At 37.1% G+C, this 25281-nt stretch overlaps 3 protein-coding genes across 3 annotated transcripts; all 3 read left to right on the top strand.

The window, feature by feature from the left end:
• Positions 1-115: 115 nt before the first annotated feature.
• Positions 116-4324, top strand: CBG17547 (the record flags this gene model as incomplete). Its single annotated transcript, XM_045239224.1, has 9 exons — positions 116-173; positions 336-416; positions 1189-1333; positions 1601-1842; positions 1891-1956; positions 2283-3883; positions 3925-4055; positions 4117-4173; positions 4219-4324. The coding sequence occupies 9 exons, from the start codon at positions 116-118 to the stop codon at positions 4322-4324; spliced, it is 2487 nt and encodes an 828-aa protein (XP_045096239.1).
• A 4402-nt stretch (positions 4325-8726) lies between these two features.
• CBG17548 lies at positions 8727-11687 on the top strand (the record flags this gene model as incomplete). Its single annotated transcript, XM_002644033.1, has 9 exons — positions 8727-8897; positions 8956-9042; positions 9582-9737; positions 9995-10083; positions 10128-10352; positions 10400-10487; positions 10534-10644; positions 11414-11557; positions 11607-11687. The coding sequence occupies 9 exons, from the start codon at positions 8727-8729 to the stop codon at positions 11685-11687; spliced, it is 1152 nt and encodes a 383-aa protein (XP_002644079.1).
• Positions 11688-14175: 2488 nt separating this feature from the next.
• Positions 14176-14307, top strand: CBG27555 (the record flags this gene model as incomplete). The annotated part of the gene is made up of 1 exon (XM_045239225.1): positions 14176-14307. The coding sequence occupies one exon, from the start codon at positions 14176-14178 to the stop codon at positions 14305-14307; it is 132 nt and encodes a 43-aa protein (XP_045100008.1).
• Positions 14308-25281: the final 10974 nt, after the last annotated feature.

Consider the following 25281-nt stretch of genomic DNA (forward strand, 5'->3'; position numbering starts at 1 on the left):
TCATAAACCCCCTCGTCGGCTTGTTTCTCGACTCCGCCCACTATCAACCGTCAGTCGTGTCGTTGTGCACTCTTGTGTCCGCGGTCCCATAGCCACGTCCATTGCCAGCCGCAACATGCAGGCTACTGTAGGCTTACTTGCCTTGGCAGCCTTGTTCTGCCTTGCCGACGCAGGTGAGTATCATATCAGGAAAACTGGTTTAGGCCGATAATAGGGGGGGAGGTGGGTGTGTAATAGGTAACACTAGAAGAATCTCGATTCTGAAAATAATGTGATTGAGTGTTGAGGGGTTGTGGGGAAATCGTTGTTAATTCAATTTTTTTTTAAATTTTCAGGCAGAATCTCGGTGTCTAGAGGAAAGAATGTCACGAAAATTGATGACTTGTGCGCAAGAATGCACAATAACACTGCTCTCGGTGAGTTGAAATTCGACTTTGGGATTTAATTTTATTTAATTCCCAAAACTTCTTATTTCCAGTAGAAATTTTATTTCGAGTTTTCGGTACTTTTTTGTCATCTATTCTTTGCTTCTATATCACATACTGTATTTTCTCTAATAGGAGCTCACCCAGGCTGTCAATTTTGAGCTTTATTATCTCGATTCCTGTAAAAGATATTGAAAACTTGTCAGCTGATAAATTATTTATCTTAATATCACCTATTTTTTGTCAGTTGACAGTATTTTGGCACCTCTCACATGAATCGAGATAATTGAGCTTGAAGTGTTCCCACTGTATCACATACCATATTTCTCCTTTAAAAAGCTCTTCGAACCCGTCAACTTTGAAATCAATTATTTTGATTACTGTGAAAGACAACAATTTTGTCAACTGATAACATAGTCATCATGACACATCAGAAATATTTCATTGGTTGATAATTTTTTGATATCTTGATCAGGAACCGAGATAATTGAGCTTCAATATGGGTGGGCTTTTATCATATGATTTTCTTATTACTCGTTCATGTCTTTTAAATTACTCATTTATTCAATATGGCATTGTACAGTAACCTTGAAACTAAATGACATTCTACAGTAACTTAAAGATTCGGATGACTTCTACAGTAACCTGAAGATTCGGATGACTTCTACAGTAACCTAAAAATTAAATGACTTTCACAGTAACCTTATCACTAGGATAACTACCTACAGTAACCCCATGACTTCCATTATCTCACAATTTTCAGAAGGATCCTCCCCACTGATGATGATGCAGGCGACCGCCTACGAGTGTCAGAAGAAATGCGTGGACATCTTCCCAGAGTGCTCGGCAGGTAAAAATTCGCTTTTGCACCACCGGATGAGGGGAGCTGAGAAACGGGGAAGATTGATGTGTCAAGCAATATCTATAACAAATGACACTCATCCGCAAATATCTCTTTTTCTGCTTCTTTGACTGATTGCTTTTGCAAATTTACACTGCCCCTCTCCCTCGCGTGTTTCACGTTTTTGCGCTTTTCTTCAACTTCTTCGGCAACTTGAGATATGATAACCTCTCTTGCGTTTTCTTCGAAATTCGATCTCTGCGTTTGGGGTCACACAGGCTGGCACCTCAAAGCAGTGACAAAAAAAGAGCAGATAAAGAAAACAGCAGATAAGCACAAAGAAGTTTCAGTGGTCTACTACTACTTGCATAATGAGACGAAGAAACACTTCTGCTATTTGTTCTCGGAGAACTCGGTTCAAGACAAGATTGACCTTGTCGAGCAAAAGCCAGAGAACAAGAAGGATATTGTTCGAATGTTGGAATTGGTCGTTGACTGTCACCAGTTTGATGCTCATCCACCATTGGAGGAGGACGGATTGGCTTCGTCCACCGATAAGGTTGACAGAAAGAAGAGGCGTAAGAGCTGGAGCTAATTTATGAAAATTGGATCTAATATTTTTAGAACAAGGAGACGAGGCTGTTCAAGGAGTCGGAGACTGGACTGATTGGTCTCACTGCACTATCAACGGTAATTTCATTCAGGGATATACAGTACCTGTCAACATGATATACAGGAACTTGTTTTTCAGTTGATTTTTGACATTTTCAAGAGTCTGGAGCTCGCCTGTAAAGAGAACATGCCTAGATTAAAAATTTAGCATTCATAAAAATTTTTTTAAAGTTCTGAATGCAACATGTCCAATCTATATCTGTTTTACATCCTCAAACATTTTAAAAGTGGCCGGAACCTTGCTAATCATTCTCCAGAATTCAGAAAATAGCCAAAATCAACTAATAACGATTTCTTATATCTTATGGACCGGTACTGTAACAACTTCAAAATTCTGTTTCCAGGGCACGAAGTGCGTTCCCAGGCCTGCGAGTACGGTAGAAAAATCCAGCGTCGTGGTTGCCCAGCCCGCTCGGCCCCACAAAGAATGCCAGCTCCACCAGCGCCACAGTTCCCACCACGTACTCCACAATACCCAAGTGGTCAGCAGCAACAGCAACAACAAAGAGAGCAGCAGCTGAGAGAGCAACAACAACGTGAGCAACAGCATCGTGAGCATCAAGCTCGTCTTCAGCAACAACAGCAACAACAACAGCAGCAACAGCAGCCACCACAGCGCCCGCCACAGCAACCACAGTCGTTCTCTGGATCCCACGAACTTCAACTTCAGCTCCAGAGACAGCAACAGCAACAGCAGCAACAACAACAACAGCGTCCTCAACCACAACCACAGCCACAGCCACAACCACCGCAATCTGGACAATCTCAAATTCAACTCCAAACCGGACCAGCCCCACCACAACAACCCCAACAACCTCAACTCCCACCTCAGCAACAACCTCAACTCGAGCGTTCTCCACTCGACCAACACGCCCAACTCTACCAACAAAGAATGTCGCAATATCGTGAGAACTACAACCAAAGACATCCAGCTCGTCCAAAGGCCGATCCATGCCCAGGAGGATATTGTGCTCCAGTCCAACAGTCTCCAACTCCACCACCACCAGTTCTCGCTCCAGTCATCAATACCGCCACTCAGCCACCACTTCCACAACCCTACCCGACCAGATACCGTCCAGCACCACCACCACCACCAGCATGTGACGGACAAGGATGTGTGAACCCACCAGTGACTTCTGGAGTTTGGCACGATTGGTCCGACTGGTCAGCATGCTCTTGCACTTGTGGAGATGGAGCCAAGTCCAGACGACGTGAATGCTCTACTAACAATTGCCAAGGACCAGACTTCGAAACCGAGCCATGCAACATGGGACCATGCCAGACTTGGTCAGAATGGTGTGAGTGGTCGACCTGCTCTGCTAGCTGCGGATCTGGACAACGAGAGAGAACTCGTTTCTGCCATCTCGGAACCAACAGATGTGAAGGAAAGGACTACGAATCTGAGCAATGCAGCGCTGGACCATGCCCAGAATGGTCGCAATGGGAGGATTGGGGACAGTGCTCTGCCACTTGCGGACAAGGTGTCGCTGTTCGTCAACGTACCTGCCTCGGAGGAGTTTTCGGTGACCATCTCTGCCCAGGACCAAAGACTGAGCAACGCCCATGCGACGGAGGACCATGTTCTCTGTGGTCTCCATGGCAGGAGTGGTCTACATGCTCAGCTTCCTGCGGATCTGGATCCAAGAGAAGACAACGTGTCTGCCAATACGGAACTGATTGTCAAGGACCAAACGAGGAGAGCCAATTCTGCTACGGACCTCCATGTGCCGAATGGACCGAGTGGTGTGAGTGGTCTGGTTGCTCTTCCAAGTGCGGACCAGGACAAAGAACTAGAACTCGTGGATGCTTGGGACCAAACGGACAAGAGGCTACCACTTGCCAAGGACCAAGTATTGAGACCACATTGTGCGAGGGGCAAAACTGCTGCAACTGGTCGGAATGGTGTCATTGGTCAATGTGCGATAAGGAGTGCGGAGGAGGACAGGTTGGGACCAATGAAAGAGCTGGCAATAAGTTTAATTTCAGTCTATTCGTACCCGTACTTGCTTGAACGGAGCCGGAAGCCCAGACGCTGCTTGCCACTGCGACGGACCAGATCGAGAGGAGAGAGAGTGCAACTCCCAAAGCTGCGCCCCACAATGCGCTTGGAATACCTGGTAGGCTACTTGATAGATTTTTTCTTGGTTTTTTTGGAAATTCAAATTTCCAATTTTCCAGGTGTGAATGGAGCCCATGCTCTACTCAACTTGCCTGCGAGGTCGGAGTTCAGACAAGGTTTGTTTAAGATTCACCAGTTTATCTATAAAATTTTAATTTCAGAAGCCGTCAATGCGTCGGAGAATCCGGATGCCATTGCATCGGACTGGCAGAGGAGTCTCAACAATGCCGCGGGTTGACCCCATGCCCACCAAAGCCACCATGTTAATTTTTTTAAAATTCTCAATTTCGTATCTTTTCAAATTTTTCGGGATCCTATAACAACCCCAACCGTGAAACTTTTATATTTATGTTTTATAAATTGTACCTGTACCGTACCCCCAAGACTCCATGCCTCAAATAGATGAATCTCTCTATCTAGTCACCTAACTGTATTTCTCGTTTCTAACGCCTTTCATTGATAGCTTAATTTTTACATTTTTCTAATTTCACCATTTCTTTCACTGCCATTATATAAATTTTACAAATTTTCCTATTATCTCACATTTTTAGTATTCAATGAAGTTTTTCATATAAAACTCGAACACCCTAAAAAAAATCCAGGCAAAAAAGAACTTTATGGATGGTGGGGAATATGTGGGAATATGCCAAAAATCTGGAACCTATTAAAAATTTAACGTGTTTTCCGTTCGTCGTCATTTTCTGCGGATCTCGATGCAGTGACGAACACATATCGCAGAAAATGTTATATTCTGAACTTCCGTAGTTTATTTTTCATATTTTTCATGAATCATTTTGTTTGGCATTTTAGAATAGAATTTCAGATTTTTGAGATGTTACTTTAATGTAAAGAAGTGACGAATTCAAATGAAAAATTTAGGAAATTATAATTTTCAGATGTGAGGGCGGGTATATAATGCTATCAATTTGAAAAAAGAAAAGACTTTAACTAAATTTTCAAAAAAAATTTTTGTTTTCAAAATTGGGTCCTTTAACTGGAAACAAGCTCGGTCGGAGTCGGATAATTGGATATCCGATTATTCCAGTTTTTCAGATAATTATCCGACTTTTTTCGGATAGATTCTTCGACTGAGAATCCTCCAAAAATTTTTTTGCGGAGATATCTGATTATCCGAAAAAATTTTTGGTGGAAAATTTGTCTGTCTGATTCGTCGAAAACCGACCTAGCCGACCTAGCCTGGATCCAAGATATTTGACATTTTCGTCATAATTTTTTTCAGTTTTTCCTGCATAGCTAAACGTAAGATGACCATAAACTAAAAAAGTTACGGATCTACATACTATAAAATTCTGACCATCAGAAATTGTTCAAAAAACGTCAGCAGAGATAAAAATTTCGGTGTTCGACTTTAAATTCTGAAATAAATACAATTTCATGAGAGAAATGCACGAATCTTGATAATTGAATTGAAATTTTGGAATATGTCCGGAATTTATTTATTAAAAATTTGGATCCTTTTGAAACTAAAAAATATTCTGAAGCTATATAGATAATACCGGACAAAAAATCATCGTATTTCAACTTTTCAGCGGAAAATATAAAATTTTTTATAATTTACAACATCTTTGCCAATTTTTGAAGAGGTGTTTGTAACTGTACAAGTGCCAAAAATGTCGAAACTATCACTGTCACGAGCTACCGTAAACACTCTAACAGAACGGCTCCCGGAACGTCCACTTTGAGCCTATATATCTCACTTCTTTTGATAAATATCAAAAAGTTGTCAACAAATCAAATGTTCGTCATGATATCAGCAACATTATATTTGTTAACCACTTTTTGATATCTTTCACAGAAAATGAGATACATGGGCTCAAATTGGCTTTTCAGATAGCGTTCTATTAGAGTGTTCACGGTATGCGCCTCTTCAAAACTGCTTAACTCGTTTCGTTTGAATTTTTCCAAGAAGTTCAGTTACAAAAATGAAGTTTTAAATTTGTTGAAGATACTCTGAAATTTTTAGACAACTTTTAAAGTGATGACTCATTTTTCAGGGCTTCTGAATGGACATTGTTCCACTCAAAAAATGAAAATAAAATAATTTTTGTCCGTTACCGTTTTTGTTTTCTTGCTGATCACAAAAAGTATCAAAATACGAATCTTATCTAAATTATCAATTTCTCCAGTTACTTATTGTCTCTGACCTAACCCGTATTTGATCTTTGTGTCTGCACTATCAGAAGTGGAAACATTCTCTCTTCTTCCTCTTCCTCCTCCAACGCCTTCTGCAGACACTCCATCATTCCTTCAATACGAACTCAAACTTGTATCGATGTATTATATCATCTTTTTCGCACGTTATCAATCTTAAAGTGAAAACCATCCGACCATTACACATTCTGCCAGATAACCAATCTTATCGGTATCGGAATCTGTGAAAAAACCGCAACTTGTGGTTCTTCACGCTTTCTTCTTCTTCCTTCTTTTTTGTCTTGAATGAGGTCTTTTGTTTTGGCGAATCGTTTTTGTTAGGATTCATTTTGAACGAAAAATAAAGCTGCTTGAGAGGTTGAATTGATGAATGGGTAAAGATTCTGAGAGCTTTATTTGATGAATTAGCTGAAGGACAATTTTTTTTTGGAGAGGAACCACTTGGTCTTCAATCCTCTTTTTTTTTGTTCTTCTGCCTTCTTTTTTGGTTTTTTGGATTAGATGCTTGAAGAACTCAATTTTTTTTTCTTTTGAATTTTTTTTTGGTTTTTTCACAAATTGATAAAAATTTGAAATGTTATTCACAAAACTTGAAAAATGCAAACTACTGTATTTCCTCAGATAGAACCCAAACCGTCCACTTTAAACTCAGTTATCTCGGTTTCTGTGAAAGTTATAAAATATTAGTAAACAGATAAAATTTTGATAATATTACGATATATAATTTATCAGTTGACAAATGTTTGATAACTTTCACAGGAATCGAGATAATTGATCTTAATGTGGGATTCTATGAGCGTTTACGGTACATCTTTCCTGAATTTTTAACAGTGTTTGAAAATACACCCAAAAGCTTTTCGTAGTATTTTCAGAAAATTCAAAAAAAAACCAGTCGGAAAAAACTATAATCTGCAGTCCTTTATTCAATCGTTTTCGATTGAACTGATAGCGTATTCAAAACAAAAAGCTAGTAAAAGCGGTTTACTAACAACATTTTCATCATACCGTCATGAAAATTCGCTTATCCATCATCGGTAAAACTTTCAAATGTTTTCCAAAGTCCAGTTTTTGAATTTCATTTGTTTTTGTACGCTAAAGTGACCACCAAACTTTAAATTGATCTCAATTTCTTATTTAAGAGCTCCAAAAACAACAGTAGAACTTGAGGCAGAAGAGTTTGACACTTCGTAGAAGAAAGAAACCTGAATCCAGATACCGTATTTCTTCTAATCAATTATCTCGATTCCCGTGGAAGATATCAAAATTTGGTCAATTGATATAATCATGGAATCACCAATATTTTCTCAGTTGACACGTTTTTGATATCTTTCGCAAGATTCGAGAAAATTGAGTTTGGAGTTGGGACGGGTTTTAGTTTGCTGCTATATAAAATTAGTTGAACTTTGGGCATACTGTAGGAAAACGAAAAATGAGATTGACTGCAAATAACACATGTTGTGTTTCGATTCATTTAACAGCTATTTTTTTCATGTTTTCCTGTTATATGTTTTCTATCTCTCTCCCATCAGGAGCATCCAATTAGTAGACTAGTGGATGTTAAATGAGAAGATGGGTTATTGGTGTCATGTGTCGTCGCTAGACCACTTGTAGCATTTTCATTTGATTTTTTCTCCCATCCAACAACAGCAACATCATTAAAAAATTTGATTACTTCTGATTGCCATCCTATCATCTCTTGGTGTCATAACCTCCTCGAAACACAAGTCAGTGGCAACCAAAAGAGAGACCAACAAGAAAAAAAATGATGGAAGAGACACGACTTATCAATTTTTATCTTGTCTCAAAAGCCCCATGTCAATCCTGGGAGAGTCACAACAATGAAGTTTAACAACATCTCGATGGATGATGAGATGTGTTACTACACACAAGAAACACACATGCTTTTTCGTGTATTTCTCTTCCACCAATTTATTTTTTTTTGCGACTTGATGGTCCAACTTTTTATTTTTTGATGATTCTGTTTTTTGGATGGCGAATTTTTTTTCGGTGACACCTTGATAGGATTAGAAAATGTTCAAAAACGATGAGACATCCGGAAATTCCTTATTAGTGATGAAACGAAAATTTTGGATTTTTGATTGCTCAGTAGCATTTGAATCTTGTATGGTCTCTGATCTGGAGAAGCATCTTCCATTTTTAGATATTTTGGATATGTGCTAGTGGGAGACTTCCTGGATGTTGAATCGAACAAATTTCAGTATTCTCATTTTCGAAAGCGGAAAAAAAAAGGAAAAACACAGTCATTACCTAATTTAACGACTTCCTTCACTTTCTCATTTAACGAAAACTAATTTAATGATTTCTTTCAATTTTTATTTTATAGAAATATAAAATGACGCTTGAAGAATTCTGTATTCCTGACCGAAAAAATGCAAAACTAAACACCATATCTAATTCCTCAACTTTCCACTCATCCAACACAATTTGACCTATTCACTCAACATTTTTGTCCCCAAAACATTCAACGTTTGCAGAAATGCAATTTCTCTACTTGGTCTTCAGTTCGCTACTCTTACCATGTGTAGCCGAGGTGGAATTCTTGTTGGCCGTTTGGCGCCACGGTGACCGTGCTCCAGAAAGTCTACCGTATCCTAGTGACCCTTACAACGAGACGTATTGGCCTCGCGGATGGAACCAACTGACAAATGTTGGCTATTGGGCTTTTCTTTTATCTTTAAATGTTTTTCTCATTTTTTTACTTCCAGGTCGGCATTGATCAGGCAACGAAACTGGGCAGGTTCTTGCGTCGTCGGTATCAAAGTTCGGTTTTATCCGTTTTCGATCGAAAAAAGGTGAAATTCTCCTACAGCAATAAGAAACACGTATTTTTTTTTGTTGATTTTCGGCTATTCTCACTTTTTACAGGAGTTTATGGCTTGGCTGTCAAGTTTTCGATCACTTTGAAAATTTTGGAGGGTACAAACCAGACCTAGTTTGAAAACTTTGCATAAACCGAATTTTTTGAAAATTACAAGTATTTTAGCTATTGGCCGATATCTGAACATTATCTGTTTTTTTTCATATTTTCAGTAAAAAACACGGCCCGAAAAGAGGAGGCTTCCAGAAATTAACGAAAAGCGGAAAAGTAGGAATTTTCAAAAATTCTGTGAATGTGAAATTTTTGATCTAGGTTTGTTTTACACACTCTAAAGTTAGAAAATAATCGGTAATTTGAAAACCAAGCTATAATCTTCTGAAAAGGTCAAACTCGACTTGAAAATTATATTTGGTATATCTTTTAAACCGATACTGTATATTTTTAAACGATAATGTATATAATATCGTTCAACAATCTTAGAATCAAGTGATGAATTTGTAAAGTTATTTTTAGATTACGATCCGTGCTTCCGATGCGGATCGTGCGATTGAAACGGCGCAGTGTGTAGCCACCACATTGTTCCCGCCGGACGGTTTGCAAATTTGGAATGATGGAAAGTTTAGACACTGGCAACCGATTCCAATCCGTACCAATGGGAAGCCAGACCCGGTACCTTACTCACCATAAAAAGTGTAATGGAAGTGTCACTCTTAACTTTGAGCCAATTGATCACTGTTCATGTTAAAAACTGTTTTAATTTGTCACCTGAGAAATTGTTCATCATAATATTATGAACATTTTTTCAGTTGACACATTTCTGATATTTTGCACAAGACCAGAAATAATTGAGCTCAGAATTGAAGTCCTTCTATTACAGGTTTTACAGTATGCAAATGGAATTAGAAATTGAAAAATTACATTTTTAGATGCTCCGTCCGAGCAAAATTCAATGTCCACACTATCAGAGAATAGTGGCGGATGAACGAAAGAAAATCGAAAGAGATATTAATGAAAAGTAAGTGTTTCAATTTTGCAGCAAATAGAACAACATTATTCCAGATACAAATCCGAGTTGGATATGATTTCAAACCATACCGGCCACGTGACTCGCTACGCGAATATCAAAGATATCTACAATATTATTCTAGAACACTATAACGGCCTCCCATTCCCAGAATGGGTGGAGCAAAAGGTCAATAATCGAAGCTTACTGGATACGATCACAGAAATTCGAAGAATCGCGAGACTCCAACTTTTCAATAGCAGAGAAAAAGCAAAATATATGTAAGTTAACACATTAACTATGAAAAAGAAACATAAGAAGTATTCAGGGCTGGCTACATGATTGATCAATGGTCGGAAAGTTTAGTTCTGGCATCCCAACATTTGAACACAAAGAAAGCGTTGCTATATTCTTCAGTAACTAAAATTTCGAAGACAAAAGTCATATTATTTGGTTATTCAGCACGACGGAACGTTGACCGCACTACTCTATGGTCTTGGAATCAGTAACCATCAGCTGATTCCATACACGGCTTGTATAATGGTGGAACTTCATACGGGAAATAATATAAAGGTAAAAGATAATGAAAGTTTTTGAACCAAATGGGAGAGGTATTTATGTGCATTGTTTTGTACAGTAATCCGGACAGGTGTGCATCGCGGTTTATGACCATGTTTCGGGTAATTTTTTTTATTTTATTTAAGAAATTGAGATAAACGAAAAACCACCAGTCCAGATTACTGTAGAAGACAACGCACCGGGGAAAATTAGAATAAAAGTGTAACCTAATTGTCAGCTCAAGTTTTTTTGGCTCTCGGGAAAAATATCAATGAATGGTCAATTGCCAAAACCTCTCTCATAATATAAATAAAATTGAGTTTAGGGTTTTTCGAAAATTTTTCCCAAGAACCAAGATAGATTAAGTGAAATTTGACTTGAAAATTGTTTTGTTAGTTTTTGTAAAAAATATGTTCGCCCTTTTCTGTTATACCAGAAGCGGAAATGTTCAACTTTTCAATGCCCTTGCCAATTTTACGCAACTTTCAATGCACTTTTCTCTTGATAATCTATTTTATTTTCTAGAAAAATGAAAAATTACGTTTTTGTTCTGAAAGAAGCCAACCCAAACCTTCAAATTTGAGTTTAATTATCTTAATTTTTAAGTAACATAATGACATTCTGTCAACTGATAAATTATATATTATAATATCACCAATATTCCGTCAGTTGATAATTTTTTGATATTTATCAAAGGAACTGAGAAAATTGAGTTTAAAGTTCACAGATTGGGTGGGCTGCAATTGGCTAGTTTCAAGCTTTTCTTGAAATATTATTTTTCCAGATCTATTTCCGAAACTCCACATCAGAAGATCCAGACGACGTACACGAACTCTTCATCCCGGGATGCACCACCGATTGTCATATCTCAAAATTCATCAAATCCGTGACTGGCGTCAGAGTCAAAAGTCTTGAGCAATTGGAATTCGTTAGTTTTCGATTCTCCTGGGGATTTCGTTATAAACCCTTGTTTGCAGATATGCCAATCAGCCTTCACCCGTCCGTCAACCTTGATATTCGCCATCATCATCGTCGTCGTCATGCGTCTGATTCTGTGATTTATCGCTGTACATACATTCCATTTGCTCAGAAACCAATTTTGGCCTCTCTGTTTAGCTTCTTTTCCAATTGCTTGCCTCGCCGCTTCACCCAGTATTACCTTTTCTCCCGCTTTTTGAATTTTTAAAGTTTAAAAATTTCTGTAAGATAAGATTTCTGTAAAAAACACCCCATCTTGATTCCTTCTCCTTTTCTACACCACCCTTTTGCAACATGCATTCGTTATGTAATTGATCCTCCTTTTCCATTGTCCACTTTTGCGCACTATTGAATATCTAATTCTTGTCCCAGCAGCAAACTAATCGGATTGGTGTCCAAGTTGCGTTTCTGTGGAAAAACCCGGGGCGGTACACATTACACACTGTTCGAGTCAACGCGGAAAAGACAGACAAAAAATTACGCAGTCAAAAAGCGTGTGGGTAGCAAAAAGCAAAGAAGAAGAAGAAAACGAATTGAAATGAGGAGCGAATGATGGGGGGAATATCGGCGGTGAAGGAGGGAAGGACCCCTTGTTCTCTCACCGGATATATTTTGTGCTCAGCGCTATCTCCCGGCTGATGTCTTACAACAGAAGTTTTGTGCTGCACAAGCCTCCAGCGCATCTCTTGTTTTCTCTGCGTTCACATGTGATTTTAACACCCCCTTGATACTTTTCTATTTTTTTTTGAAAAAAGGTTCATAGACTTTGAAGCTTAATGAATCATTTTTGGAAAAATCGAAGCTCTCTTCAGTGTCTTCCAGTTTCATTATGAACCCCTTCTTCCTTGCCTCCCACTTTATTATGGTTATTACAAACCCCACACCAGAAATTCACGACGTCCTTCTCCCTCTCCTTTTTATATATTCATGAACGTTGGAGAACGCTTATCCGCTAATTGGTCAACCACCCCACACACATCCACTTGAACGTGTACTTACATGTTGCTCGGATGTCAGCCTGCCAAAACATTCCCACTTTTCACCAGAATGTCATCTAGGAAGATTCTGGAGTTTTGTGCACGGTTATAATTTTTCAACAAGAACGGGAGATTGTACCTTAAGAATTTTCCAATTGTATTACCTTTATATTTTCTAAGCATTTGTCTGACTAGAACATGTTTTCGAAAAAAAAATAGTAAAACCTATTAGGTTGGCAGGAAAGTAACTGTCCATTATTCAATTAGTAAATAAAACAAGAACAAGATTAATCCAAGATTGACAGTATGTACCGTCGTGATCCACAGCATGTTGTCAACATTTAGGTAACTCGTGGATACCATCCCTCCAAAAGCCATCTGGGCGCGAATCAAAGTATTGCTGTAGTACTTTTTTTTCTCATCGATAATGTTAAAGTTCTTACGCTCCAGATGAAGTCGTATATCTTCGAATAACCAATAGTCTGATAAAACAAAATTAGAACTTTCACGGAAGTAAAGAAGAACCGTCCAGCCAAAGCGGCTAAGGTACTACGTGACTTTCCGTGAACATGCGGTTTTTTTCATTTTTTAACGACAGTCAAGTCAGACCTGAGCCGCTTCATCGACACGGTTCTCCCTCACATACTTATGGTCCCGACTCGGCTCTATCAGATTATTGGTTATTCGGAGATATACGAAGTAATCTAGAGGGTGATGAATTTTGCACCATTTATGAAAAAAAAAACTAAAAAATAAATTCTTTGATCTGCGGCTAGCTCGCTTTTGGAGGTGGAATAGCCACAAAATACCTGAATGTTGGCAACATGCTATGGAACACGACGGTGCATACTGCTAATGTTGGCTTAATCTGGTTTTTGTATTGTTCACAGATAAAACAAGGGACAGTTACTTTCCTTCCAACCTAATAGAAGCGCCTCAACACTGTCATGTTTGAGCTCGATTGTTTCAGCTTCTATGCAATATATCAAAAGTGTGTCAACTGATAAAATGCGGCTGATAATATGATAAAGAATTTATCAGTGTATAACATTTTGATTTATTTCACAGTAACTGAGAATAATGGATTTGAAGTTAAAAGTAAAAGGGTCCTTACATTCGAGGTTTAACGGTAGCTTCTTTTTAGTTAAATTTTGAAAGAATTTTTTCAGTCAACATTTTTTATACAGTACCAAACAGGAAGATATCATGTGTTGATTTTTTACAATCGTAAAATGTGAAGCTCTAAAACGTTTTTTACAGTTCTCCAGTTTTCCTGAAAATATCAGAAAAAATCAAACAAAAATATAACTTCAGTCTTAGTTTTAGTATAGTTGACTAATTTTTGTTACAATTTCAATGAAGCGAGATAAAAAAGATTCAAACTGCCATAACTCTTGTTTCAGTGCTAATTTTGACATCAATTGTCAATCACAAAGCTGAAAATTTCATTCTGTTCAGTGTACTCTGAAATTTTCAAACTTTCAGAGCAATTGAAAAATTCTTGTATATACTTGTTTCTTTCTCACATTTCATTTTCTACTATTCATTCCATTCATTTCGTAATGCCAATTTCAACATTCATTGGCCCTACATGCACCTTCTCCATGGGTGGTCATTTCTCATTTTCTTTCTTCTTTACCCCCTATTCTCTTTCCCTTTTCAAAACACCGTTCAATTTTCCGTTGTTGTCGGTTGTGTGTGGTTGCACTTTGCATTTTTATGACCCGATTAGGTTTCGACGGACCACCCATATCCAACACTTTTCCTTATTCCGGTCCGGATCATACTGCTTTTGCGGTAATTGCCAACACTTTTTGGAGGGGTCCCCGGTCGGTGTTTCGTAATTTAGAAAGAACACAATAAATTGGAAATTCGCAATTCTAGGATTGGCAATTTTAGACGTTGTTTTACGACTTGAATCCTGAAAATGAGAATCGCATTCGGAAAACCCATTATGGTGGCTCTACAGAATACGGAGAGCCACAAATCGGAATTTCGTAAACCAGTCTAAATGAAAACACGTGTTTAGTATTTCCCAAAAATGATATTTCAAGATTTCCAAAATTTTAATCAATGCATAGCTTATTTCCTCAAGAAGAATCTTACCCAAATCGTCAACTTTGAGCTCAATCATTTCAATTTTAAACAAAGATATCGAAAGCTGGTCAACTGATGAATTGTTGGTTGTGTTATTATAAACAATTTTTCAGTTGACAAGCTTTTGATATCTTTCTCAGAAAGCAAGGTAGTTGACCTCGAAAATTTGTGTGGGATTCTATTGAAAGAAATACAGTAATTTTTTACTATTCATGTTTTTGAACTTTTACATTAATGAGTCAAACTGTTTCCCTATGATTCCACTATTGTGTAGTCCCCTTTCCTAATTTTCGTTTCTACCTTCATCTATTTGAACCTGGGCCTTCTGGAACCTTCCAACCCACAAGGTAATTTAATTTCGCGCATCCTTCTTCTCCTCCTTTTCATGGTACCGCTAATTTACTATTTCTTCCATTAGCAAAGCTATTTTTTCCATGCGTTCAACCGCACCGAACATGCTTTGCCGCTCGCATGCTCATCCGCAATCTAGACAACATTATTAGAATTGTCTCTTCTAATAAGGTCTTTTTCCCCGACAAGCGGTCATCTATCCCAAACATCGGGGGCCACTAATCCACCACTATTTTATTTGTTCGACCCGGTCGCGCGGTCCGGGTTTTTGAGTTCATCCATGTGAACACACATACCTTCAAATTTAATTAAAGCGTTCGTCTTGTTGGACCTTGCTTCTGTTCTTTTTTTTTAATTTGGCGCGCTTTTTGATGCCATAGATTAACTTTTAACTAGCGGGCAGCGAACCAAGGCCGCGGTTTTTCACGCTTTTTTCCATGGAAAATTGGAATGTTTCGCGCAACAGACATAAGAGTCGTTGTCTTCCAAGGTCGCAAATCCGAACAGACCGACAGACGTCTCATACACCTGGATCCATAACACCTGCAAAATTGCTGGTCATTGTAAGAGGGGGACAGAGGACACATATAAATCACTTGTCCTCTTTCCTTCCCCCATTTCCTTTCATTACGAAGAAAGCTTCGCAGTCTCTATTCTTTGGTGAGCTGTAAATTTTCATGTTGCCTTATTGAGAAAGCCCACCTGCGCCGGTTTTCTGGTTCGGATTGAGAGAAAGGAACGGGCAATGTTTGAAAAAACTAGGACAATAGGATTAAATTGGTTTTTAGTGTGGAAATGTATTGGATTGGATTAGCTTATGGTTGCTGGTATCGGACACTATTTGATATTCAATAAAAATGCTGTAGTCTTTCAAATGTGGTCCAGAGGCCGTATTTATAAGCATGTTCTTCTGGAGAAGCATTAAAAAAATAAATCAATTGAGTAATTTTCCAAACAAACGAAATGAGATTGCCCAAAAATACTGAAAGTTGGACTTTTTTGTAAATGATTTCCAGAAACATTGAACAACACTTTTGCCACTTACTGTATTTTTTCTAATCAAAATCCCCCCGAGCCGTCAATCAATCGAGCTCAATTATCTCGATTCTTGAGAAAGATATCAATAATTTGTCAACTGGTAATTTGATTATCACAGTATCACCAATATTTTATAAGTTGACCAAATTGTGATACCTTTCACAGAAACCGAGATAATTAAACTGAAATTTGACGGCGTGAGTAAGTTTCCATTAGATAAAATACCTCTCTTATTTTAGACAAAGTACTGTAAATTTAAAACAACAGGTTTCCTATAATTTGATACAAAATATAGGCATGCAAGTAGATCATAAAGTTTTCATAGAGCTGTTTTAGCAATATATCCTTTTTAAAACAAGAAATTGAGGTAAATTGAAGTTTAACATTAAACAAAGTAAAAACTTGTATTTTACAAAAAAAAACTGAGCGTTTTCGTTCAATTCTCACTTTTTTTTAAAACAAAATTTTCGAGAGTGGGAGAGAGAAAAAATAGAAACAAACTATTCTCCAAAACACTACGTGAATATCGCCTCAGATTTCATTTGAGGATCTTTCAAATTGACCCATTTTCTATTAAGAAAACCGTTCTCAAATTCAACCACACCCTCCTTTTTTCATTCTAAAATTTCCAAATCCGTTCAGCTCCACCCTCTCATATATTTTTCATCCTTTTTCCACATTCCGCCATTCCACAGATTTTTCCTTTTCTCTGTTTTGGAACAAATCTTCATTGTCATATGAGTTGTCGTTGCGTGGTCCTTGTTGTCTCTTCTTGGCTCCGGATGATCTAATATACTAGTTGGGTGAGCATTTCGGGAGGATGATTGGTATTCAGGACGTGTGTGCATCATGGGGATCTTCTTTTCTCTTCGTCCCCCTTCTATTTTCTTCTAACACAAAGATTCAACTTCACACTTCTGGTGCCCCTAGTCATCCGTTCGCCTTTGTTGTTGTCAACTTCACAAATTCCAATTCTCCTTGTCAGTTTGAATAAAAATCCTGGAAGTCAGATTCATTATACGAATCCGAATTTGTTAGAATTCACACCTCCTATTTGAATTAATGACTATTCCAAAAGCGAACTGCCACTTCCGATCCGTATCACTCTGGATTTGATAACAAGAGGTGGCGCGTGTCGGAATTCGGTCCGTAAATGATAGAGAACAAAAACTTGGAGATTGTTGTGTCCTTGAATCCAATTATCGAAATTTTAGTGATCTGGTTAAGTTGACTAATTGGTTTTGGTTTTTGAAATGAATTTCTTGATCATTAAATTAGAAAATGAACCTTTAGAGATATTCTAGAAGGTTTCTGAAATTTTAAGTTAGCTAGATTACTTTTTTTGGAATCTTTTCAATTTGGAAATTTTCATTCAAGTGAAAATATTTCTTTCTCGAATTTTCGCAATTTTTGTGATTTTGGAACTTCCGAACTTCAGAAATTTTGAAAACTTTGAATTTTTTGAATTTTCTAACTTCAGACAATTTGAAAATTTGGAAACTTAAAATTTAGTGAAATCCTGTTATTTTAGCAAATTCGGAACTTTTCTAAATTTGAATTTTTGCATTTTTCGATTTTTGAAAGTTTCAATATATAACAAGTAGTGAATTTCAAAAGTTTTAATTTTCACATCAAAGTACTGAAATTTCAAAAATTTTTGTGAGCCACGTGAATCTTTCAAATCTCCCAAAAGATGGATCGTTGAGTTTTTGGGAGCAACGTGTTTTTTCAACAAATATAACAGAAATAGTAACACTTTCTGAATATTTTTCCCAAAATTAAAACTTTTGAAAATCACTACTTGTTATATAAACATTTTGAATTTTATGAATTTTCGAAACTTTCGAATCTTGGAAAATTTGAAAGATTTTTACTTTTGGGAATTTTTGAATTGTTGGAATTTTGAAAGTTTTGCAACTTTCGAACTTCAGACAATTTGAAAATATAAAAATATCGAAATTTCAAAACTTCGCATTTTTTGAATTTTCGAATTTTCGGAATTTTGGAAATTTGAAATATTTCAAATTTGCTTTTTCTATTATTCATGTAAAAAACATTTATTTTTCATTTTTTGAAATTTTGAAACTTTTGAATTTTTGTAATTATTCATTTTCCGGAATCCTCGGAGCTTCTGGACTTCCTTCAATATTTGAATTTTCCTAAATTTTCTAATTTTTGAAAAAGTGAAACTTTCAATTTTAAGAATTTTTAAAATTTCGGATTCTCCTCGAATCTGAGAGTATCAAACTATCCATTTTCTTAGCTTTCAGACTTCTTGAATAGTGTCTATTTTTGAATCAGAAAAGAGTGGTCCACACCCTCCTCCACTGAAGAACCTCTAGCTCTCATCCACCAAAAAGTTTTATCTACTCCAGCGCATCTAACTGAACAAATCTCATAAACCATCAACGGTAGAGGCATAGCTGATAGAGATATGTCGACGAGTCGTCGATCTTTGTGTGTGTGCGCGCGTTGCGCAATACCATACTCGCGTCTTCCTATTCTTCTCTACCTCCATAATATTATGATTTACCTATCTGCCTTTATAAGTGCATTAGGTCAACCTCGTCGCCCTCCTTCCCATCCTACCTCTCTTTTTTTTGGCCGGCCGACCGCTTGGATAGCTTTGAGAGACATTCAATACTGTTGAAATGGCGATTTTCGCATTCTTCGTGTGGCGGCTTTCTCATCAGATCCTGTTTTACTGTCAGAAACTGTTTTTTCTTACTAAACGGGGCCCTTTTCAACGGTTACCAGACGTGTGATGACAGTTTTGTACGCGTTTCCACCATATTATAAATCGTAAAAAGTGGCTACTGTAGGTGTTTCGCATTTTTATTTCTTTTTATTTCATGTGTACCGGGTCGCCTACGTTCCTACTCATAAATCCTGAATCGCTTGTTTATTTTGAGAATTCCTTCCCTTTCACTTCCTCTTAAAACTTTTCATTGTTGTCCCCAACCCAGATATCAGCATGAAAACGAAACGCTTGTTGAGAAACATTTCAACTGTGACCCAATCTTAACCCGAAACAACCCAGCGAACGTTTGCGGAGAAGACTATGTAACCATGGCATCTACCTCCTCTATTTGTCGTTCGACTTAGCGTGCATTGACCATGTCAAACGTTCGTATTCGTTGTGTGGCCTCGTCGGGAGCATCATCTGCTTCTGTACATACCTCATCATCCTCAGTTTTTCCTCGTTTTCCACTTCTCACACCCAATCCATTAGTATAATTCGATCGGTTTCGAAACATGACACCACTCGCATGCATGCCCACTTCTCACCTTGTTTTCTTCGACAGGTTGTATACATAGGCGGCTCCAAAAGCTTTTGTTTTGAGGATGTAATAGAAATTTCTTATTGATTTGATTTTCAAAACTTCGCGGATTTCAGAATTATAAAATCATTGAATTACGAGTTGGATAGGTAAGTGGCTGTTTCAAAACTTTCCATATATAATACCGGTCAATAAGATATACAAAAACGTGTTTTTCATTTTATTTTTGGCTATTTTGAGCTATAAAATTTTGCAAAATTTTGTAATTTGCTAGATTACTTTTTTTTGGAATTTTTTAGTGAATAGAATATACAGAATCGGTCAGTAGGATATAAAAAATGTTCTTTGATTTTCGTCCATTTTTGACCATTTTCAAGAGTCTGGAGCTTGGTTTCTAAGTTTCCGATCATTTTAAATATTATGAAGGGTTTTAAACAGACCTTTGATTGAAAATTTCACACTCCCAGGATTTTTCAAAAATTCCTATAGTTTGACACCCTTTTTTTGACATATTTAGTACAAAAAATTTTCAAAAATTGGCGAATCGCTGAAAAACTTGGAATTTCCAAAAAATTCTGCAAATGCGAAGTTTTTGATCTAAATCTGTTTTATACCCTCCCACATTTTCAAAGTGATCTGAAACTTGACAACTGAGATCCAGACTCCTAAGAATGGTCAAAGTAGCCGAACATCAACTGAAACATATTTTTTTTTGGATATCTTATTGACCGGTACTACATTTAATTTCTCAGGTTTACAATATTCAAAACTATTTAATAGAAATCAGTAAAAAAGAAATTTCGAAAATTCCCAATTGTAAGATTTTGGTTAGATATTGGTCCCTTCCCTCCTTAACCCAACAACCGGCCATTGATCATTCACTTTTCTTGCTGAAAAAAATAGTGGTTATTTTCAGAAGAATTGTTTATGGCTTCCTTCAGTTCTTTCAAAAAATGCGTTTTTCAATTATCCAATTATCGTCCGCCACCCTGTAAGGGCTCATGTGGTCACTTCTGGACTACTACTGGCGATTCTCTCTATCTCTTCTCTTCTTCACTTTTCAAATCGTGCTGCTCCCCTATTCATTTGATACACTACAATTATTATCCTCATAATTGGAGGAGAAAAAAGAGAAGAGTCGTCGGACAGAGGATCGGATCATATAATAGTTGGACATTTGGTCAAATTGGCTTGGTCCTTCTCGTTTTTTCCTCGTTTTATTGGCTCCTCCCACTAGTAGAAGGTCATTTTTCTTTCCTCATTATCCTCACTGGTCATCAGAAAACAAGAAGATATCTTTCTGACTGCTATCTTGAAAAATTGACCTTAGTAAGGATCAGTCAGGAAACTGGAAATGTAAAAGTAGAATTTTAATATTCTAGAATATTACGGAAATTTGAATAATGTTAAAATTCCAAATTCCGAATTTAAATTCCTGTTCACCAGAACATGATCCAACCTACTACTGCAAACTTTCCGCAAATACTTTCTCTTCCCCCTGTCTTTGCTGTTCCTGACTCAACCATTCTTCTCGACATTGCCTAACTTTTTTCTTCGCATTCATTGTATTTACATGTATGTGTTGAGCGTTGGAGTTTAATGTGCATTTGACCTTTATCAGTTACTCGTGCCCTCCTCACGCCTTGATTCTATCAAGAAGACGAGAGTAATTAGAGATTGTTGGTACACTATGGGATACACATACCTAACAAGTAACGCCCTTCGTATTTTTCTGTTCTGTGAGGATTTAAGAACATTATTTGGTTTTTACGTTTTCATTCATGGTTGATTGGGGGTTTTGATTGCCCGTGCGGTTTTATGGTCATTTGCAACCACCTAGGAAGATAACCATGTTTATTTTATGGGGAAGCAGATTCTATTTTTTTCTAGATAAACAACGCAATTCCAAGTGTAAACTTTTAAAAACTATCATGAAAGACATGTTAAAAATAATGCGGAACTTTCTGAATTGAATAATGAGATGTTTTAAAGTTCTAAAACAATATAATTAAAATTCTAGTTCTGGATAAAATGTTTTATGCCACGGGACTTACAGTGTTCCGCCACGCGCCTAATAAGACTTCTTCAAAAATATACAGTCTTTTCTTTACATACATGTTAAGCTAAAATATCTCGATTTCTGTAAGAGATATCGAAAATCTATAAATTAAAGAAATGTGGGAAATTATATGTTAAACATTTTATCAGTTGATAAATTTTTGATATCTCTCTTACAAAATAAGATAATTAATTGTCAAGTGCAAGTATAGGGATCATTTTCGATAAAATACAATGACTCGGTTTTTTATGTTTTGAAATTCTGAAATTCTAAGTTTGAAAGTTAATGAAATTCTCATTTCAAAAAATCAAAATTTCGAAAATTTCCTTTTTTAAATTCTACTCAAAAATTAGGTTTTTTGCTCAAAACTAGTCAATTTATTAAATTTCAGAAAAAGTGGAAGTCAGCCAGTTCAAATATTTTTAGAACGATTGAAATCTTGCGATTTTAATGAAATCCCTCTCTAAGTATTCATTTTGAACTTCTTTTACTTTCCCCAACTTGGTCAAGTTATTCAAAAGTCTACAATTCTGTTTGTTTTTTGAGTTTCCTCCTCGTATAGATGCTCTCCAACGCGTTTTTTTTCTGAATTTTAATTTTAATTGGGTTATATTTCATGGGAGCCTCAAACTTTTTCTTCTTTGAGATTCACCGCACGTCTCTTTTTAGTCGTTTCTTCGCCTCCACTCTTTTTCTAAATATGTACAGAGACATTAAATTTTTTCTTCTTCTCCTAACTTTTTTCCTTGTAGTTGTAACAGTGACTATATGTGAGGAAAAGAAGGAAAAAAAACTTTATGAAAGCCCTTCCAAATGTTTACCTAGCACCTAACCATTTTTCTCACCCACACCCTCCTGTCCCCTCATACACACTCATTTTCGGTGATTCCGATCCAAATGGTAGGGGTGACAAGCGACAATATATGCTGCTTTTTTTTCCTCCTTTTTTGGCTAAAGCCATCATAATGTTATCAAACTGCCGCGTTGGTGTAGGGAGTAGGTGCGGACGGGTAAAAAAGGGAGAGAAATGAAGAATTTTCCAGGTTTCATGCGGCGCCAGTCGCCTGCCGCTGCCTGATAACCGTTTTTTTGTTTTCGTCGGTTGTTCTAGGGCAAGTGAGATACCTCCTTGATTATATTTATGAGGTATGCAACTGCCTGATTGTCTCCATCTTTCTTTTTCACGCGAACAGTTTCATACGGTTCCGCTTCCCCTTCTTTTCGCCATTCTCTCTTGTTGAAAAACTCCAAATGTGTACATTATCGTAAATTATTCTGTCAACTGATACTCATCGCCTCCGTTTTGTCCATCGCCGTCTCTTTTTGAAGTTTTCCGCCTTCCGACAACATATATTGCAACATTGTACTTTTCAGAACGAAACTTCGAATTGCAGTTTAGCTGAGTTTACACACTCGTAATCGAAATCGAAAGCGAAATCGGGAATCGAAACCGACGCCTCAAGTTTTTTAAGAGTCTGGCCGGGTTATCAACAAATTTTAAGGTGAGAAAGAGAACATTTAAGGCTGTTCTTACCAATCTTTTATTTTCTAACTCTAACAAAGGAACGTCAACACCATTAGAACCAAAATTTTAACGAAAACTCTAGAATATAGTGAAAATAGCATGTAGACACTGGCAAAGTTGGCAAGTTTCAGCCGAGTTATATGATTTTCAGTACCAAAAATCGCATTTTCAGTGGAATAATAGCGGGTTTTAAAGACTAATTTCTCAATTTTTTGGATGTTTTTGTTCTTGAAATTAGTTGCGTCATACATAGAATTAAATGAAGTTTCATAAATCGGACATTTTTCAAAGTTTTCAACCAATTTGAGGAAATCTCCGAAAATTAAATTTTGTTGTAATTGGATGAATCATAATTCAGACATTTTCTAGTAAATTTTTATTCCAATTTTCGACTACATCCAAGTGGTGAAAATTCGAAAATTTGAAAATAGTTTTTTTTGAAAAAAAATATTCGATTTATAAAATTTTGTTTATAACACTTTGACTATATCACAAAACATTTCTTGTTCTGAAACGCTCTAGATTTCGAGAAAATCGTCTTTGAAAATCTCTATTTTGCACTAAAAACATGATTTTTGGTACTATAACTCATATAACTTTTCTGAAACTGACGAGCGGATTCTGAATTTTCCAGAAAAGTCCATATAAGCCATTCTCAGCCATTCCTGAAATTTTCAATAAAACCTGGTTTTACAAGGTCCCCTTATTATCCAAAATCAGATACCTTCTCCCTTCAATATAAATTCGAATACAGTATCCCTCCACTTGTTTACGTTGAAATTCCATTTTTCCATGAGCAATAATGTTAATGATTCTGTTGTCCAGAAAATCCAATTTGTGCTGGCCGGTACCAGAACTTGTTTTTCAATTTTTCACTTTTTCGAAAAACGCAAACTCTTGTGTAAACATCATAACATCTTCTTTTTCGTTTATATTTTCCTTGGCACAAATCCAAAAAAAGCAAAACCTCGTCATGTTCCACAAGCGACAACACTTCAAAGGTGTACGACGATGTTTTGACGACTCATAGAAGTGTATACGTTCAAGCCTTATAACTATTCTCTAAAAAAGTGATGGTTTTGAAAAAAATGACGTTCACTTTTTCGTACATCTGTAACAGTTCTATTTTGGAAAAAAAAAGATGAATCATTGATTTCTATCAGCTGCGTCTATCAGCAGGAAACTATTTTTATTACTCTAGAACCTATTAAAATTTGGCGGGAAAATAACATTTTTATGCTTCTGACAAACTTCCGATTTTTGTGTTTTTCCCTTCCGTTGAAATACCGTGTTTGGTGTAGTAGAATACCACATTATATATAACTTTAAGCTCAATTTGACCGATTTGTGATATACTTCACAAAAATCAAGATAATTAAGCTGAAAGTTGGTTTCAAGTCATTTTCCGTAAAAGATATCAAAAAGCTGTTATTAAGGCAAATACGGTAAATTTGTTTCTAATTTTCTCATTTTCCAAAATGTCCCATGTCAATCATGCCAAGTTGGCTTATATTCCTCTTTGTACTAGTACTCACTCAAGTGCCTCAGTTTTCCTTTTGTTCGTATTTTCCTAATAAGGTGTCAACATTGCCCAGTCGTCCACTGATGATAGATAAGATTCCTTCCATACGGACCTCTTCTATTTATATGCAAAATTCATTGGAAGCGAGAGAAAGAAGACGAAGGTTTCCCGTGGGAGCAACATCGTCGGCGTGCTTGTATCTGTCGGCTCATCCCGGTCCATAGGGACGGGAAGGGAAAGGAAGCGTCGTCTTTGTTTGTACGGCGATCGCTTATTTATTATGCAGATTGAATATTGGCCTCCGTCTCCTTCGCTTTATTAGGCATGTTGCATAGGCCCCAACCGTATCGTATGTCCATTTCTTATTAGCACTTGTCATCCGTCTCTTTTATCCTGCCCTGGTACCATGCGTTGTCTAAAATTGAAGCGAATTGTAATTGTTTCTTCTACTCCGACTCTATGAGAGACCCCACAGTCATTGTTCTGCTTATCTAACCATCTCCACCTGGCCACAGGTACGCGGGTGACGCAACTTTAGGAGGCCAGAGAGCCGACCAACCCCATAGATGGTCCATTTGCTCTTCCTCCTCTCACTTTCATATGTTTGACCAACAAGGCTCGGTCGGCTCGCTTGACCCCTCTCCGCCAACTCATCTTTTTTTGTGCTGCTCGCCACTTTTGGGTATTTTGCTTCTGCATTTTTTACTCGATTTTACGTCCATCCTTCCAACGAAATCTGATTGTTGTCCATCTTGTTGTCCATCTCCTTCTTGACTCCTTCTTCTTTTCCTCAAATTGATGATATGTGATGGAATCGTGTCCCC

The sequence above is a fragment of the Caenorhabditis briggsae genome, assembly GCF_000004555.2.
Source record: "Caenorhabditis briggsae complete genome, chrX, whole genome shotgun sequence".
NCBI classification, from domain to species: domain Eukaryota; kingdom Metazoa; phylum Nematoda; class Chromadorea; order Rhabditida; family Rhabditidae; genus Caenorhabditis; species Caenorhabditis briggsae.